Here is a 16,216-nt window from a genome sequence, read left to right on the forward strand (position 1 = left end):
CAACCACTGATCTGCTTTCTGTCATTACAGATAGGTTTGTATTTTCTACAACTTTATATACATGCAATCCTTTATATGTACTTTTTATTTTTGTCTGGCTTCTTTCACTCAGCATTATTATTTTGAGATTCATCCATGTTGTGTATATCCGTAGTTCCGAGTACTATTCCACTTTGTGGAATACCACAATTTGTTTATCCATTCACCTGTTGATGGACATCTGGGTTATTTTCACTTTTGGGGCTGTTACAAATAAAGTGCTTTGAACATTCACACACAAGCCTTCGAGTGGACATGTGTTCTTCTTTCTCATGAGTAAATATCCAAGAATGCAATGTTTGTATCATATGGTAGGTGTGTATATTTATCTTTTTAAGAAACTGCCAAGTTGTTTTCCAAAGTGGATGTGCTATTTTACACTCCCATCAATAGTGTTCTTCCACATAATCACCAATACATGAAAAAGACTACTAAATATGTGAAATACCACATCCAGGAGAAAAAGATATCCTAGAAAATTGGATACATATTTGAAGAGAGTGATTATGGTATACTCCTACTGGACTGAATTTGAAGTATGTTGGAAATATGGCTGTCACTATAATGTTTAAATTATTGGTCTTAATATAGTCATTGTAATTAAAAAACATTATTTTTTATCCTCTGTCTTCTCTTTCTTCCACCTCCATCCTTCTCTTTTCTCTTTTGTTGCAGATCATACATCAGTTGGCGGGCTAGGAGACAGTTTTTATGAGTACTTACTAAAAGCATGGTTGATGTCAGATAAAACAGATCATGAGGCCAGAAAAATGTATGATGACGCTATTGAGGTAATTATTATCAGAACATTTACCTACTTAACATATCGAATATATAATGTATTTGATAGAAATTGATGAGCATTTGTACATATTATATACATTCCTTAGAGTTTGTTAGTATTTTAATAAAATAGTCATATATTAAGTTTTTCTTTATTGTGGCACTTTAAAGAAATTGTTGAAGAATTTAGTGTAACATATTTATGTATGAAAATTTATCTTGATTACTTGTAGCTATTTTCTACAGAGACTGGAAAAGCTAATAACTTCACATACTTTTCCATAAACATTTCTTTTTTGAAATGACCCATTAAAGCTACATATTGAGAGCCTTATGGGTAAATAATAAGGACAAAACACTTTTATAGTACTTTCTTACGTGCCAGGAACTGTTCTGACCCCTTTTACATATGTGAAATCATTTAATCTTCTCTACCATTTTACACATGAGGACCTTAAGGTGCAGAGAGGTTAAGTAACTTGCTAAAGGTCGCATAGCTTAGTTAGTGATGGAGCCTGGAACTCGAGTCTAGATCCAAAGCCTATGCTCTTAACCACTATTCTGTACTGTTTTATATTTATGTAACCTCGTATCACAGTGTAAAAGTTTAAAATTGGAACAAGTTTCATTCTTGGAAACACTTATATGTGATACCTCCAAGTGGAAACTGTGAAATAGAAAAGCGATTTAATCACTTTGTAAGTTATTTGCTTTCTGATCTAGTATAAACCCCTATCCCTTTAATAATTTAATCACTTTTAAAAATTGTGTATCTTGTATGTAACACCATTTCTGACTCTAGTCAATGACCCATACTCAAAGTTACAGTTGTTTTGTCTTTAAGTTAAACCAAGGATCTTACTACCCATTTATATCCTTACTTTTTGAGGAACTAATCCCTATAGTTGTTTATAAAAATGCACAGGAGTTGAACTAATATGTGGCATTATAGTGCTTCGCCCATTGTAGGCATTCAATAAATGTTTCTTGAAGGAGTGTGTTGAGTAAGAAATTGAACTAAATTGATGTGTAATCAGGAATCTCCACTTTAGTATGTGACTTCTAAAATTCTTTATGAAGACCTATATTTTGAAAAGTTGGAGAACTTTATCCTGTTATTAAACTTTAAACCTAGAAAGTTTTATGATGCAAGAAAAGTCATTATCTAGGAAGAATGTAATAATTTTAGAATTGCAATGTTGAAAATAGCCACCCTTAGTCATTCCCACTAGTCTGTGGGTTCCTTGAAGACAGACTAATTTGTTTATTATTGTCTAGCATGACCTGAAACAATAGGTATTCAATAAGTATTTGATAAATGAATGACTGTATTTACTATTTTTATTTTTGAGAAAGCGTGACATGTCATATACCATGTAATCATTCTTTCTTCATAGTTTGCTGCTTTCTTGTAATATTTTGAATCTAAAACCATTTTCTCTTATTTTGCATAATGTTTCCTAAAGGAAAAAGAGCATGATATTTGTCATTGCTTTTTTAAAAATTTATTTATTTTTTCTTATTAGTTATCTATTTTATACATATTAGTGTATATATATCAATCCCAATCTCCCAATTCATCCCACCCCCACCCCCCCGCTTTCCCCCCTTGGTGCCCATACGTTTGTTCTCTACGTCTGTGTCTCTATTTCTGCCCTGCAAACCGGTTCATCTGTACTGTCATTGCTTTTTAAATCATATATACTTTGAAAAGCATGATACCTGTTTTGAAAGTTAATCTCATAAATTAAAATTATTTTCCATGAATCATCTGCTATATAAGTTATGTGTCCTAAAGATCTTTCTAAATTTGTTTTCTGTGTCCTGTTTTTATTAGTTCTTAAGTCTAAAATGAGCACCTACTAAGTGTGTTTAAATAACCAGTTGGCTAACTTTCATTCGGAGACATGTATGCAGTTTTTGCAATGTTAATCATCTTCGATGAGTGTTAATTCTGTTAGGAGACAGAGTATATACAAATTGTAAAATAAATGACGTGGTATGCACAGAAGAGATAGGAATGATTTTGAATTTTAAGATCCATTCTAGTTTGAGATAAGTCATTTTTTAAATTTGTCTTTCTGAAGTAATATATTTAAATTATTCCATCTTCATCTTACCTTCCTCTACACTTATGGCTACCCATATTCCTGGTTCCTACATCTTAGCTTTCTTTTTAAAAATTATGTAGTTATGGGTTTTATATTTAGTCTTTATTTAAAATAATGAAGAAAAAGTATACCTTTTTAAAGGTCCTTTTGGAGCAAGAAATTAATGCCACTATTTATGAGGATTTGTTTAACACTTTTTAATAGAAGAGCAATAATATTACTCTTAACTGCCATTCAAAAATTTTTATATAAGTTGAACTCTTAGACATTTGCCTTAATTTTACTGAGAGAAGGGAGCCATACAAGAAATTTCAGGGGTCTGTAAGTGAATTGTTGGTAAAAAGTTTACCCACATGTTAGATGCCGGGAGGTCCACAAAGATGAAAAACATTGTCCCTTTACTCAAAAAACTAATGTTGTCATTTGTGCTTCATAGTACTATGGTTAAAATAAAACAACAATAAACATTTATAATCCAATGGTAGTCCCTTATTATTTTGCTTATCAGCTACCCCTTCTTCCTCTAATAGGTCAAATACAATTATCAGAGTACCATTTATTTATAAAATGACTTATTAATTGAACAATTGTTGAATGCATACTACACTTATAGGGTTTGTGGAGTGTAAGATGATGAATAAAGGCATAGTCCTTGTGTTTCTGTAGAACAAACATTATTGTGATAAAGAATATAGAATAAATTTTTCAAAAGCTGATTGTTATTGAGCTTGTCAGAAAACAGCCCACAATAAAAATGTGAGTTGAGTCTTATTACGTTTTATTGTCAGAAAAGTATAGTATTTAATTATGTATAATAATTTCTACCAAAGATAACTGGATTAATGCAATTCCTTATACTTTTACAAAGAAGTACCTCTAAAGGTAGAGAATTATTCTTTAGCCCCTCTCAGTAAAGTCTAAAAACATGGTCCAAAGGAACAAAGCTCTTAAACTTTTTCATTTTTAAAATGAAATGTGATTGTTGGGCTCTACTTCATGTTATATTCAGGTTTAATGTAAAATATTTATCTTTCCGTTCCCACTGCTTTAAGGAAAGTTGACATTTCAGAAGAAGTAAAGTTGACATTGTCCCATGGCCTCTCTTAATCCTGGCACAGCATCCAAAACAAATGCCTAAGTCTGTGAAGTAAGGGACTAAGGAGTTAAGTTTGAACTTTCAACTGTTTTTCTAAGTTTTATAACATATAATGTATCTCACCTAATATGCCTTTTAAAAACACTTTGACAAGATGTATAGTTACATGAAAAAGAAACCATTTTAACTGATTATCAAAATCACATTTTTCTGATTAACTTGGGTGTTTTCTTCCTATTCATTTTTTGTTGTATGAAATAGAAAATAAACTGGTAGAGCCTCTGGGTTATAACTTGTCATCCTGACCTCAATTGACTGATTATTATGAATTTCATTTAGAGCAAGAAGAAAAACCTGTAATACGGGTACTGTTGTGTTGAAAGGTAATCTTGAGACCAGTTTCCTCTCTCCCACCTTGTCTCATTATAGGTGTGATCTGGATATTTGTTCAAGATTATGTGTAACTTGATTGCTCACTCCCAAACTTAATTATTGTAAATTAAGTCTTCCAGTTTGGGAAAGTTACAGCTTTGCAGAATTTCATATTACCAAGGTTTTGTGTGAGAAGGATGTAGTAAGTTTGAATACTAACACTTTTCCTCTAAAATTTTGAATATCTACTCTTTCTTATAGGCTATAGAAAAACATCTTATTAGGAAGTCTCGTGGAGGGCTTACCTTTATTGGAGAATGGAAGAACGGGCACTTGGAAAAGAAGATGGGGCATTTGGCTTGCTTTGCTGGGGGAATGTTTGTACTAGGAGCAGATGGTTCCAGAACGGATCAAGCTGGACATTATTTAGAGCTAGGAGCGGAAATTGCACGTACATGTCATGAGTCATATGACAGAACTGGTAAGAATATTAATAATGCTAATTACTTAGTCTAAAATAACTTCTAAGATAAAAATATGCCCAGGAATTAGAAGGGAAATATATAGGCAGTTTTCACTTCAAAATAATTTATTCTAACACAGTAAATCATTTTCTTAAAAACTTGAATTTTAATTCTGAAAATTATGTTCCTGCATCTTTTTAAAAATTATTATTCTGAATTCTGTTTTTGTTAATAAAGATTTTGAAGAAGTTGTTTTAAAGACAATAGGTAGGGCTTTTAGGGATGTATGGGCTAACGTTGTTTATTTTAATATAGAAGAATCCATTTCATCCATTTATTTCAGCTTCTGTAAAATCAGTTGTTTAAAAGAATACAGAGTTGATTTAGGTTACACGCCTTGCCTATAAAGATATTAGTTATATTGAGTGTATAATTGGTATCTAGATAACCAGTAGTTTGTCTCGTGGTCAGTTCACCAATAATTTTAAGTTGTTTGTGCCTTTAAAACGAACCTCTTATGTTGCTTTAGGCAAATATGTGATATTTCTGGGCTTCAATGTCCTTACCTAAAAAAATGAGACGATTCTCAGTTTTACACGTGACAAAAATTGGTTCCTGGGGGCAAAAATATCTTTAAATATAAAGCATACACACACACACACACACACACACACACACACACACACACACACACACACACACACACACACACACACACAGTCATAGATAGATAAACGGTTTATATTTGTTAATAATATTTCATGGAAGGAGAAGGCAATTAGGTTTAAATAAAAGCCTGGAGAATAGGGTTGAGAAACACTGGACTAGGTCTTCCAAGTTTTTCTCTGGCTTTAAACCTGTATTTTTAAAAAATTATTATTATTATTGTTATTTTATTTATTTATTTTTGACTGCGTTGGGTCTTCGTTGCTGCGCTTGGGCTTTCTCTAGCTGTGGCGAGCGGGGGCTACTCTACGTTGTGGTGCGCGGGCTTCTCATTGTGGTGGCTTCTCTTGTAGCAGAGCACGGGCTTTAGGCCCGCAGGCTTCAGTAGTTGTGGCACATGGGCTTAGTTGCTCCACGGCATGTGGGATCTTCCCGGACCAGGGCTTGAACCCGTGTCCCCTGCATTGGCAGGCGGATTCTTAACTACTGCTCCACCAGGGAAGTACCAAAAATGTTATGTTTCTATATGAAATAATGGAAAATGAGTTCCCTGAAAAACTAAAAACTAGGAATTTCTGATTGTGATTTCAGAAGTTGAATTGTTGCTTTAGTTAAAAAACTGAATTTATGTTTTAGGGTTAATTTATCCTTAGGTACCATGAAACAAATATGGTTGGCTTAAAATTTATCCTAGTTCATAAATCTGTCAAGTTATTTTTATATAATAAAGAATTGAATTTGTGGTGAAATTGACCCTTCAGTTCTCTCAGTAACTAAATCAAGGATTCCATTTCGTGACAAAATATAACTAAGTCAAAGGGACATTGAAGCAGATGTTATTTTGTGGTGGTTTAAGTTAGTGTATAATACATCTAAAGTCTGTTATCTGAGTTACAAATAGAAGTTAAAATATACTGTCATGTTGTTGATATAGAATATCAAATATATACTTAAAATAAAGCTGAAATTAGTAAAACATTGAGGACCAGAATGGATATTAAGTGTTTGTACTAGGACCCATGATAATAAGACTTGTTGTTATGTAGATTTTGACCACAAATCAAATACTAGATCTAAAATAGTAGCATTTCATGCAACAAACATATTAAAATATGGTATATTATGGTTATTAATCATTCACTCCATTAAACATGGAGCACATATTATGTGCCAGGCGTTATGCTGGATTCTTACAGGTTGAAGTGTGAACAAGATATCTTCACTGCCTTTGAGAAATTCATAGAATGCAAGAGTTACAAACGGATTCCCTATATTTCTGACTTTCACATTTCATAATGCTGATATGAAACACTGATATTATGAAAAGAACATGTGAACTAGGATGCAGAAATCCCATGTTTCACTATTTATTATCTATGAGCTTTAGGCAAATCATTTAACCTTCCTAAAGCCTCAGTTGCTCCATCTGCAAAAAATTGGGGTAATAATAGCTACGCTGTCTTCCTCAGAATGTTGTGAGTATAAATGAAAAATTTAAAAATGCAGTCTATGGTTGTTGCTGTCATGCTTGTTCTGACATCATTTTCACATTGCCAGTCAATGAACATGTGACCCTCTTTGCCATGGTATGCCCCAAAAGATTACTATTTGATTTGTATCCTATATTTTCACATCTTTCACTGTTTTTACTTATCTTTAATCTCAGCTTAGATCCTTTAATTAAGAAGTGCAATTCTAGTTTTGCTTACTTCCCACCATTACATCTTCTGCTGTATTTTCTTATAGCTATGCTATAATTTTTGGCTACCTTGTTTAAAAATATATTCACTTCTTAGCAGTTATTTGGGCTAAAGTCATGCAATAATTACTGCCTTGGGATTTCACTTCAGTTTGTTGGAATTATAATTAACATTATTTCAAAATCTGGTATTCTTCATATATTCCACTTACTGATAAACATGGCCTGCTGCTTAATACTTAGCTGGGTTTGTAGGAAATGTTGCTGAATCTTTTCAAGAGACTGAGCAGTAACTTTGTGGTAGTTAAACATTATTATATCTACATGGGAAGCTAGATTGATACATTGTTTTAGTTTATTCTGAGGTAAAATGCAAAATTAATGCCAAACCAGATCTTAGACTTCCAAAATACAGTACCTTCTTGATCTGGGTTTCTAGATTAAAAAAAAAAAAAATTGCTGAACATCATTAAAATAATGACTATTATATAACTTAATTTATTTCATACTGAAATTGGATAACACCTTTCTTACACTGTGTGCTGTCACATTTTGGGGGGAAATTTAATCTGTTTAGATACATATAACATGTCCAATGGACAAAACATCCATTGAACATGGAGTAATGGACATATTTTAAGAGTTTCTACAACTATTTTTTCCTTAAGAGAAGTTAATAGGAGGGAAGGATACAGGAAAATAGTTTTTCTTCCCTTACTATTAGCCCATTCAAACTGTATTCAGATTGCCTGTCCCAGAATATTCCTCATGCTTTTTAGCTTTTGTTGAATTTCTTTTGTTGACTTAAGTGTACTTATTTTTCCATCTCTACAGATTCTACCTATCTTGGAGGACTCATGAATTTTTCTTTTCCCATGACTTTACAAACTAATCTGTGCCTTCTTTAAAATTACCTTTTATTTTCTTACAACTGACTTTTATCACATTTGATATTTTACTTCAGTTTTTTTCTTTGTGCATGTCTCTTTCCTTTACCTACATTATATGATTTTTGCATCCTCTAGAGTTCTTTTTACCTAGACACTAAATTGTTTATGATTTTGACTCAATTTTTACTTGTTGGATTATTTTCCTTTTAGAAATGATATACCAAATGTAAGTGGGAAATTTAAGACAGGGAGTAGAAATTCAGTGCAAGGTAGAATGTTATGAAATTATTTTTTTACCACGTTGCATAGACAAAAGAGCACCTAAGAAATAATGCCCTCAGAAACATGAAGGCAATGATTTGACAAAAATAATGGATGTGGTATGTATATATGAGGCTTGTATGTTTTTTACTCACCAGCTCCTCACAGAACAAATATGTTATCTTTCTGGTATGTTTCATTTGTGAAGTTATGAATGACTGATCAGTGAAATAAAATTTTTAGTAAGAAGTCTAAAATATTAGTTCCATGCAGCCAATTTCTACTTCAATTCAGGTGATAATATCATTATAATTACAGAAGTTATTATCTAATTTAAAGTTAGCTTTAAGAGTAACATTTGAAAACTCTGTATGATCAATTAACACTCATAGTCTCTGAGAAAAGAAATCCAGACAAAATGACTTATCTTACTATTCATTGGATTACCATCATCTCAGTGCTTATGATGTTTGACTTTTATTATTTTTAAAACATTTATTAAATGACAGATAATATTTGATTGTATGCCAGACCTTGTCAATAAGCTGAGTAGAAGTTTTCTTACCAAACATTGATAATTTCTTAGTTAGTCCTAACCTCAAATCCCATTGAGGAGGTGGTCAGAGCTGTGTGAGCACACATAAAGTTTAGCATGTAATTTCAGAGGCTTCTTTGGCACAACATTAATCTCCCTCTTCCAAAGCCTACCGTAGAGTTCATGATCCTCAGGTTAAAAACCCCTGCTTAAGTTCTGCTTTAGTTCTCCAAGACTCAGCAGTAAACAAACTGTGGGTATTAACTCTTCTGGATCACACGCCTTGCTTTTAATAGAGCTATCTACCATCACTATAGTGTTTTTGGTTTTGTGTTTTTTCTTGGGGGTGGGGAGTGGTATGAAATGCTTTATTTTCACCTCCTTTGAATTGTGATTATTTGGAGTTTATGGCGTCACCCTTGGAATGCTAAAATTTGGCTGCTGCAACACATGTCATGCCAACAACTGTGGCATGATGTTGTTTATGGTATAGTTTTTGCACTCCCTTTTCTGAGAAAATATAAAAGTGTCCAGCATTTCTTGAAAGAGGCGAGAGACTTTGAAACTATTTGCCACTGGTACAAACTAGTAAAATGAAAGAAAGATGGCAGCTGAGAGCGGTAATTGTGTGTGACTCCAGCACCCCAGTGGAGGATGGTTTTATATTGCCAGGTTTAGGGTGCTGGGTGTGATTAGAAAGAAGTTCTTAAAAAGCCTTTCATGTAGTGCTGTATTCCAGCCTGAATGGAAGTCATATCATTTAAGGAGCATTATGTAATGTTGAAATCTATGTGTTATGGCCATGTTTTTAAAATTTTTTTATTTTTATTTAACTATAGTTGATATACAATATTGTGCTAGTTTCAGGTGTTTATTCAAACTGATATATAGGCAATTTACTGATGAAATTCTTAGTGGTTGGCGTTTTGAACCTCTTCCTAGCTGTATATACAGAAGCTATAGGCAAAGAGAGATGATTTTTAAAACTGGTTTAAGTTTTAAAAATGTATTGTTTCTTACTGTGGTATGCTTTAAAAGGTTAGGGACTAACTAAATCTAATTCAAAATCTGAGCTCTAAAATGTTTTCTTATATGTATGTGTTATATTAAAAGGACTTTTAAATTGTCTTGACTTTTTAAAAAATAATTGTGCACAATACCGTTACCTGTCTCATTTGATTTTGGACCAAAACAGAATATGTGATGTGTTTATGTCTCGCTTGGCATTTGTTTCCAAAGGATTACTAGACTTTTGTCAGTTTAGTTAGATATAGCAGTATGCTGATGTACATTATTTATGAGAAATATTTCACGTCAGAATAATAGGAATATTTATATAAGAAAATCAAATGTGGATCTTTGAAAATCACTGATTTTGCAAAACAGCAACAATAAAAATAAGGCAAACAACAAAACAACTTTACTTCATGCTGCATTCTTTCAGGGGGAGGAAAAAACTCTGGCAAACAAACACAAATGGTTTATTGTGTTCATTTATTTCTTTTGTCATGTTACAGCATTAAAGCTAGGTCCTGAATCATTCAAGTTTGATGGTGCAGTAGAGGCTGTGGCAGTTCGGCAGGCTGAAAAGTATTACATCCTACGTCCAGAAGTAATTGAAACCTATTGGTACCTGTGGCGATTCACTCACGACCCAAGATATAGGGAATGGGGCTGGGAAGCAGCGCTGGTAAATAAGCCAATATTTCATTTTATGTGCAAGAGTTTTCACTTAAGCCTCCTGCAGTGCCATTGTATCCTCATCCATGTTACCTCATGTTCAGTAACTAGAGGGCTGCTTTCATTGTTTTGATGGAAAAACTGTTAGTTTGTTTCTTAAGCAGTAGAAGTAAACCTTAAAATCCAGTTTAGTTCTCTGTTAGAACTATTTTCCTCCTAGTATTCACTCATTATTCTTACTGAATAACTAAAGGAGTCATTTAAATGGCAGTTTTTCACTATGATTATAAAATTTCTACACTTGCCTATTAATGCTTAACCTTCGGGGGAAAAATAAAATCATTGTGAAATTGCCCAGATTCACAGCCTGGGTAGATTAACCCCCATTCACTTCAGCTTGTGTTCAGAGTAATTCCTTAGTGGCACCATAAGAAGGACTAGTGAATTGTTAAAAATTTTCTACATTGAAAGACAAACCCCAACACACTCTCTCTCTTTCTCTCTCCATATATATATATATATATACATATATATATATATATATATATATATATATATATACACGTGTGTGTGTGTGTGTGTGTGTGTGTATTTGAAATGAGGAATTTTTAATGGTTAGTAAGTAAAGTAAGCAAATTGTTTACTCATAAAATGCTAACCTTTCAGAGAATTCCCTTGTCATCAGTACCTCGGAGGAAGAGAAATCATTAGAGTTTTCATGAAAGTATAGCTTATCACTGAGAGTGGAGGTGTTTTATTCTCTAAGACATACTAATTATGATAAATAGTACTAATTATGATGGATATTCATATTCAAATTGTTTAGCTTAAACTTGCAATCTAGATAGAATGAGGACATTCTAGGTGAGGTAAGCAGTGTTAGTAAATTGCTCAGACAAGAATGTGCAAGATGTGTTTTAGGGCAGAATATAGACCAATTTATGTAAAAAGGTTTCACAGGGGCAACTCCAGAGAGAGAAGTTTGGAGCCATTATGTAGATGGCCTTACATGCCAGATCAAGGCATGAATACTTTACACTCAGCGCTTCAGGAATAACACACACATACTTAGTTTTCTCAGTTACTATATAAATGTTTCTCATTTGGCACGTGGGGATTAAAAGTCCTTTGCCTGTCTGAAAAGCCCCTCAGATCTTCTTTTTCTTCACCATCTCCTGCCCACCAAAGCTCCCTAACTTTAAGAATCCGTTATGGGACTACTAAAGGTTTTTGAAAGGGGAAGGAACTATGAAGACTTTTTAGTGAGGAGTAACAAAACAGAAGGATCTGATTATAATCTGCAAATTGGTGGGTTTTGGAGACCACTGCGATAATCTAGGAATAATGTGATAAAGACGAACTAAGGTGAGGACACTTATGTGTCATTTGTCATTCAGACATAGATGATCCCTATGGAGTTTAACAATAAGAGAATATTAATGGAAACAAGGCAGTTATGAATACAGAGCAGGAACAGATGAAGCATTTATTGATGCTGCTTTTCTCTGACTACCTGGGTCCAAAATTGGAAACACAGCTGCTAGTGAAACTCTCTGTGCGGGAGGGTCCTGCTGCAGTTGAGAGATAGACAAAATGTTGGCACAGTGGTTTGGGAATAGGACACACACACATACACACACACACACTTCTGTTGTGTAGCAATGGCTTTTACTAATGCTTACATATATCAAGCAATATTTTATATAGGGGAAATAGGTAAAGTAATCCTGCAATGAATATGACTTGAATGTCCACTAATATTTAATGCTTCTTATTTAGAGGAATATGGGAGATGTATCTGAATCATGTGGGGCAGGGAGGTGAGGGGTGGTGGCAGAAATGCATCTTCTCATTGAGAAACACTAAAGGATAATTTATCCTTTTCCTAAGGTTCTTTTTTTTTCTGTGCACCTTCTTAAAGGTTTGACAAGCTCAAACTTTAACCCATATCTGTCCATATTTGAATTACAGAGTTAAAATTTTGCTTCTATAGCCTATATGGACACACACAAACTCTGAAGAACAAGAACTGAAATAATTATACTTAAAATTCAAGTTTCAAAATTATGACATGATGAGAAGGGGGTGCAGTGTGGAGACAAAAGAGAAGAACTCACATCTTAAATAGAATTTTCCTTCTTGCCCACCACTGGCTCCCATGTTGGGTTTAAAGAAAGAAAAGGGAAGACAAGCTGGAACAGAATAGTGGTATCTCATGTCTTCTGTAGCTTTAACTATTCCAATTTACATCTTCAAATTTCCAAACTTGAATATGTTATGCATGAAAACGTGCCTTTGAGAAATGTCTCTAAATGGCTTAAAGATTAGTCATGCCTCCCTGATACTTTCACAGTATCCTTAGACATCTCTGATGTTCTACAGTGGTAAAGATGCATGATCATTTTGAAGAATATGTGTTTAAAAACGTATGCATGTGAATTGTTACAGCCACTGTGGAGAACAGTATGGAGGTACCTTAAAAAACTAAAAATAGAACTACCGTATGACCCAGCAATCCCACTACCGAGCATATACCCTGAGAAAACCATAATTCAAAAAGAGACATGTACCACAATGTTCATTGCAGCACTGTTTACAATGGCCAGGACATGGAAGCAACCTAAGTGTCCATCAACAGATGAATGGGTAAAGAAGATGTGGCACATATATACAATGAAATAGTACTCAGCCATAAAAAGAAATGAAATTGAGTTATTTGTAGTAAGGTGGATGGACCTAGAGTCTGTCACACAGAGTGAAGTAAGTCAGAAAGAGAAAAACAAGTACCGTATGCTAACACATATATATGGAATCTAAAAAAAAAAAAAAAAAGCTTCTGAAGAACCTAAGGGCAGGATAGGAATAAAGACACAGACGTAGAGAATGGACTTGAGGATATGGGGAGGGGGAAGGGTAAGCTGGGATGAAGTGAGAGCGTGGCATGGACATATATACACTACCAAATGTAAAATAGATAGCTAGTGGGAAGCAGCCGCGTAGCACAGGGAGATCAGCTCGGTGCTTTATGACCACCTAGAGGGGTGGGATAGGGAGGGTGGGAGGGAGACACAAGAGGGAGGGTATATGGGATGTAGGTATACATATAGCTGATTCACTTTGTTATAAAGCAGAAACTAACACACCATTGTAAAGCAATTATACTCCAATAAAGACGTAAAAAAAAAAAAATGTTTAAAATACTTAGAGAAAAGTACCAAACCCTTTGGTAAGGAGACTTTAAAAACCAAGCTGTAATCAAAATGGAACTATATAAAAATTAACAATTTGATTAAATAAACACTTTTAGTGTTAATTAGCTTTTCATTAAAAAGAAGGAAGACCAGACAAGTAAAATCTTATTCTGAAACTGTCAAATTCTCATAGAGATCTCTGTAAACTTTTGACTATGGTTCCTTAACTTGTCCTTCAAAGTTTGAAATTCTATGGATTTGACTCTTTGGTCTCATCTCTTTCACAGGCTATTGAAAAGTATTGCCGAGTCAATGGTGGATTTTCTGGGGTGAAGGATGTATATTCATCTACTCCTACGCATGACGATGTACAGCAGAGCTTCTTTCTTGCTGAAACATTAAAGTAAGTAGATGCCTTAAAAAATTTTTTTAATTGTGGGCGGGTTTTGCTCTGTGGTCACTACATGATGAATTATGACTATGTGATGTTACACTAAATTTTATTACAAAAATCTTTTTATGTGATTGGGTCTTCAATTTTTAGCTACATCTCATGAAGGCATTTTGTCAAATAAGAGTACCTTTATTTTGTATTTAGCTCTTTACTATGCATTAGAATCACCTAGAAGACTTCTTAAAATACAGATTACCGGGCCATACCCAGTTTCTGATTCAGTAGGTCTAGGGTGGACCCTAAGAATTTACATTTCTGACAAACTCCCAGGCGGTACGGATGATGCTGGTCCTGGGATCACACCTCAACTCCCTGTTCTAGCTAATGAAATCTGTTAGCAACAATCATAGAGTTTTGATGGTTACTAGAGGGTGTATGACCATAGCCACTCATCCTCCCAATGAGGTTTCCTGTAAAGATATCTGTATAAAGGGAATAATTGAAAAGAAAAAAGACAGCTTTATTATTTGGGCTATACTCAAAATCCCAGGCAGAATTTTATAAACTTTTCTGGAAGAAGGTGGAGACCTTAAATATGTCTACTTCCCAAAAACCCTGCAAGATAAGGTCCTTAATACCTTCTTTTAAATTTCACATTTCTATTTCCAGTCAGTCTCTACCTGAATGCCTCATAAACTGTCACTACATTTGTTTCAAAAAATGTTATTTCCAGACATTGTTCAGGTTATTTGAGGATATATCAGTAGGCAAAAGGGACAAAAATTCTCAGTCTCTTGGACTTTACATTCTAGTATACTTCTAGCTTACATTCTGGTGTATTATGGTTTAAATGTACATGTCTCAAACTACGTTTCTTATCCTAAATGACAGTCTTACTCCAATTTTTCTTTTATTATCCCTGATATTTTTATTTTCCTATCTTCTCAGCTTGTACGTTATGGTTATTTCTTTTTTTCTCATTCTAATATATCACTTTCTTGTTATATCGTTTATTTATTTTGCCCCCTCGTTTCCGTATCTGTAGTTGACCCTAGACCAAACCCTTATTTTGCTGAGATGGTTTAGTCAGTTCCCTACCTCCAGTCATTTCTTGTATTTGTTTATCCTGTGTGATTAGGCTTGAGACTGTACGAGATAGTTGAAAGAGCACTGGACCGGAAGATAAAACCGCAGGAGCTTTAGTTATACACTTGCTACAACCTAGCTGAATGAACATGTCAAAATAAAACTTCCTTGCTTTCAGTTTTCATAGCTGTCAACTGTGGAATTTGACCCAAATTATGTAAGATCTCTTTTTAAAATTTTTTTACTGTTTTTTAAGCCCAGAAAAATCATAAGAATAGTACAATGATTGTATCTTTCACCTAGATTTACCTTTTGTTAATTTTTGCTGCATTCCCGTACCCCCATGTATATGTATACATAGACACAGTTCTACTTGTTTGCTTATTTATTTATTTGCTTTATAATTTGAGAGTTACCAGCATTCTGTTATTTACCCGGGAGTTTTTAGGAAAAGGGCATAATCTTACACAATCACAATACAGTTATCACGCTTGTGAAACTTAACATTCATACAGTACTGCTGCTTAGTATATAGTCCATTTTCAAATTTCTCAACTGTTCTAATAATATACTTTATAACTTTTAACCGCAACCCAGGGTCCAATAAAGGATCAATTGTTGCATTTGCTTGTCATGTTTCTTTAGTCTACTTTAACCTAGAACAAAGTTTCCTTATTCTTCTTTTGTCTTTTACGATATTGACATTAAGTATTCAGGCTACTTGTTTTGAAGAATGTCCCTCAATTTAGATATTTGTGATTATTTCCTTATGATCAGATTTAGGTTAAACATGTTTGGCATGAATATTATATAGATGATGTGACCTCATTTCATCTCATAAAGAGGCACATGATAACGGTTTAACTCGTTATTGATGATTTTAAATTTGATCATAAGGTTAGATTTGATTATAAGGTCATGTAAAGAATATTTTTGTCATAAGTGATGT

The 16,216-nt window shown here is 33.7% G+C and overlaps 1 protein-coding gene across 2 annotated transcripts in view; it reads left to right on the top strand.

Annotated features, from left to right (window-relative positions):
• Nucleotides 1-16,216, top strand: part of MAN1A2 (mannosidase alpha class 1A member 2) — a 178,369-nt gene that overhangs the window by 123,125 nt on the left and 39,028 nt on the right. For both annotated transcript variants that reach the window (XM_068540587.1, XM_068540586.1), the window contains exons 9-12: nt 715-830; nt 4,663-4,882; nt 10,434-10,606; nt 14,075-14,190. In XM_068540587.1, coding sequence (XP_068396688.1) covers nt 715-830; nt 4,663-4,882; nt 10,434-10,606; nt 14,075-14,190 — 625 coding nt within the window. The remainder of the gene's footprint in view (nt 1-714; nt 831-4,662; nt 4,883-10,433; nt 10,607-14,074; nt 14,191-16,216) is intronic.

The sequence above is a fragment of the Eschrichtius robustus genome, chromosome 3 (genome assembly GCF_028021215.1).
Source record: "Eschrichtius robustus isolate mEscRob2 chromosome 3, mEscRob2.pri, whole genome shotgun sequence".
Classification (NCBI taxonomy): domain Eukaryota; kingdom Metazoa; phylum Chordata; class Mammalia; order Artiodactyla; family Eschrichtiidae; genus Eschrichtius; species Eschrichtius robustus.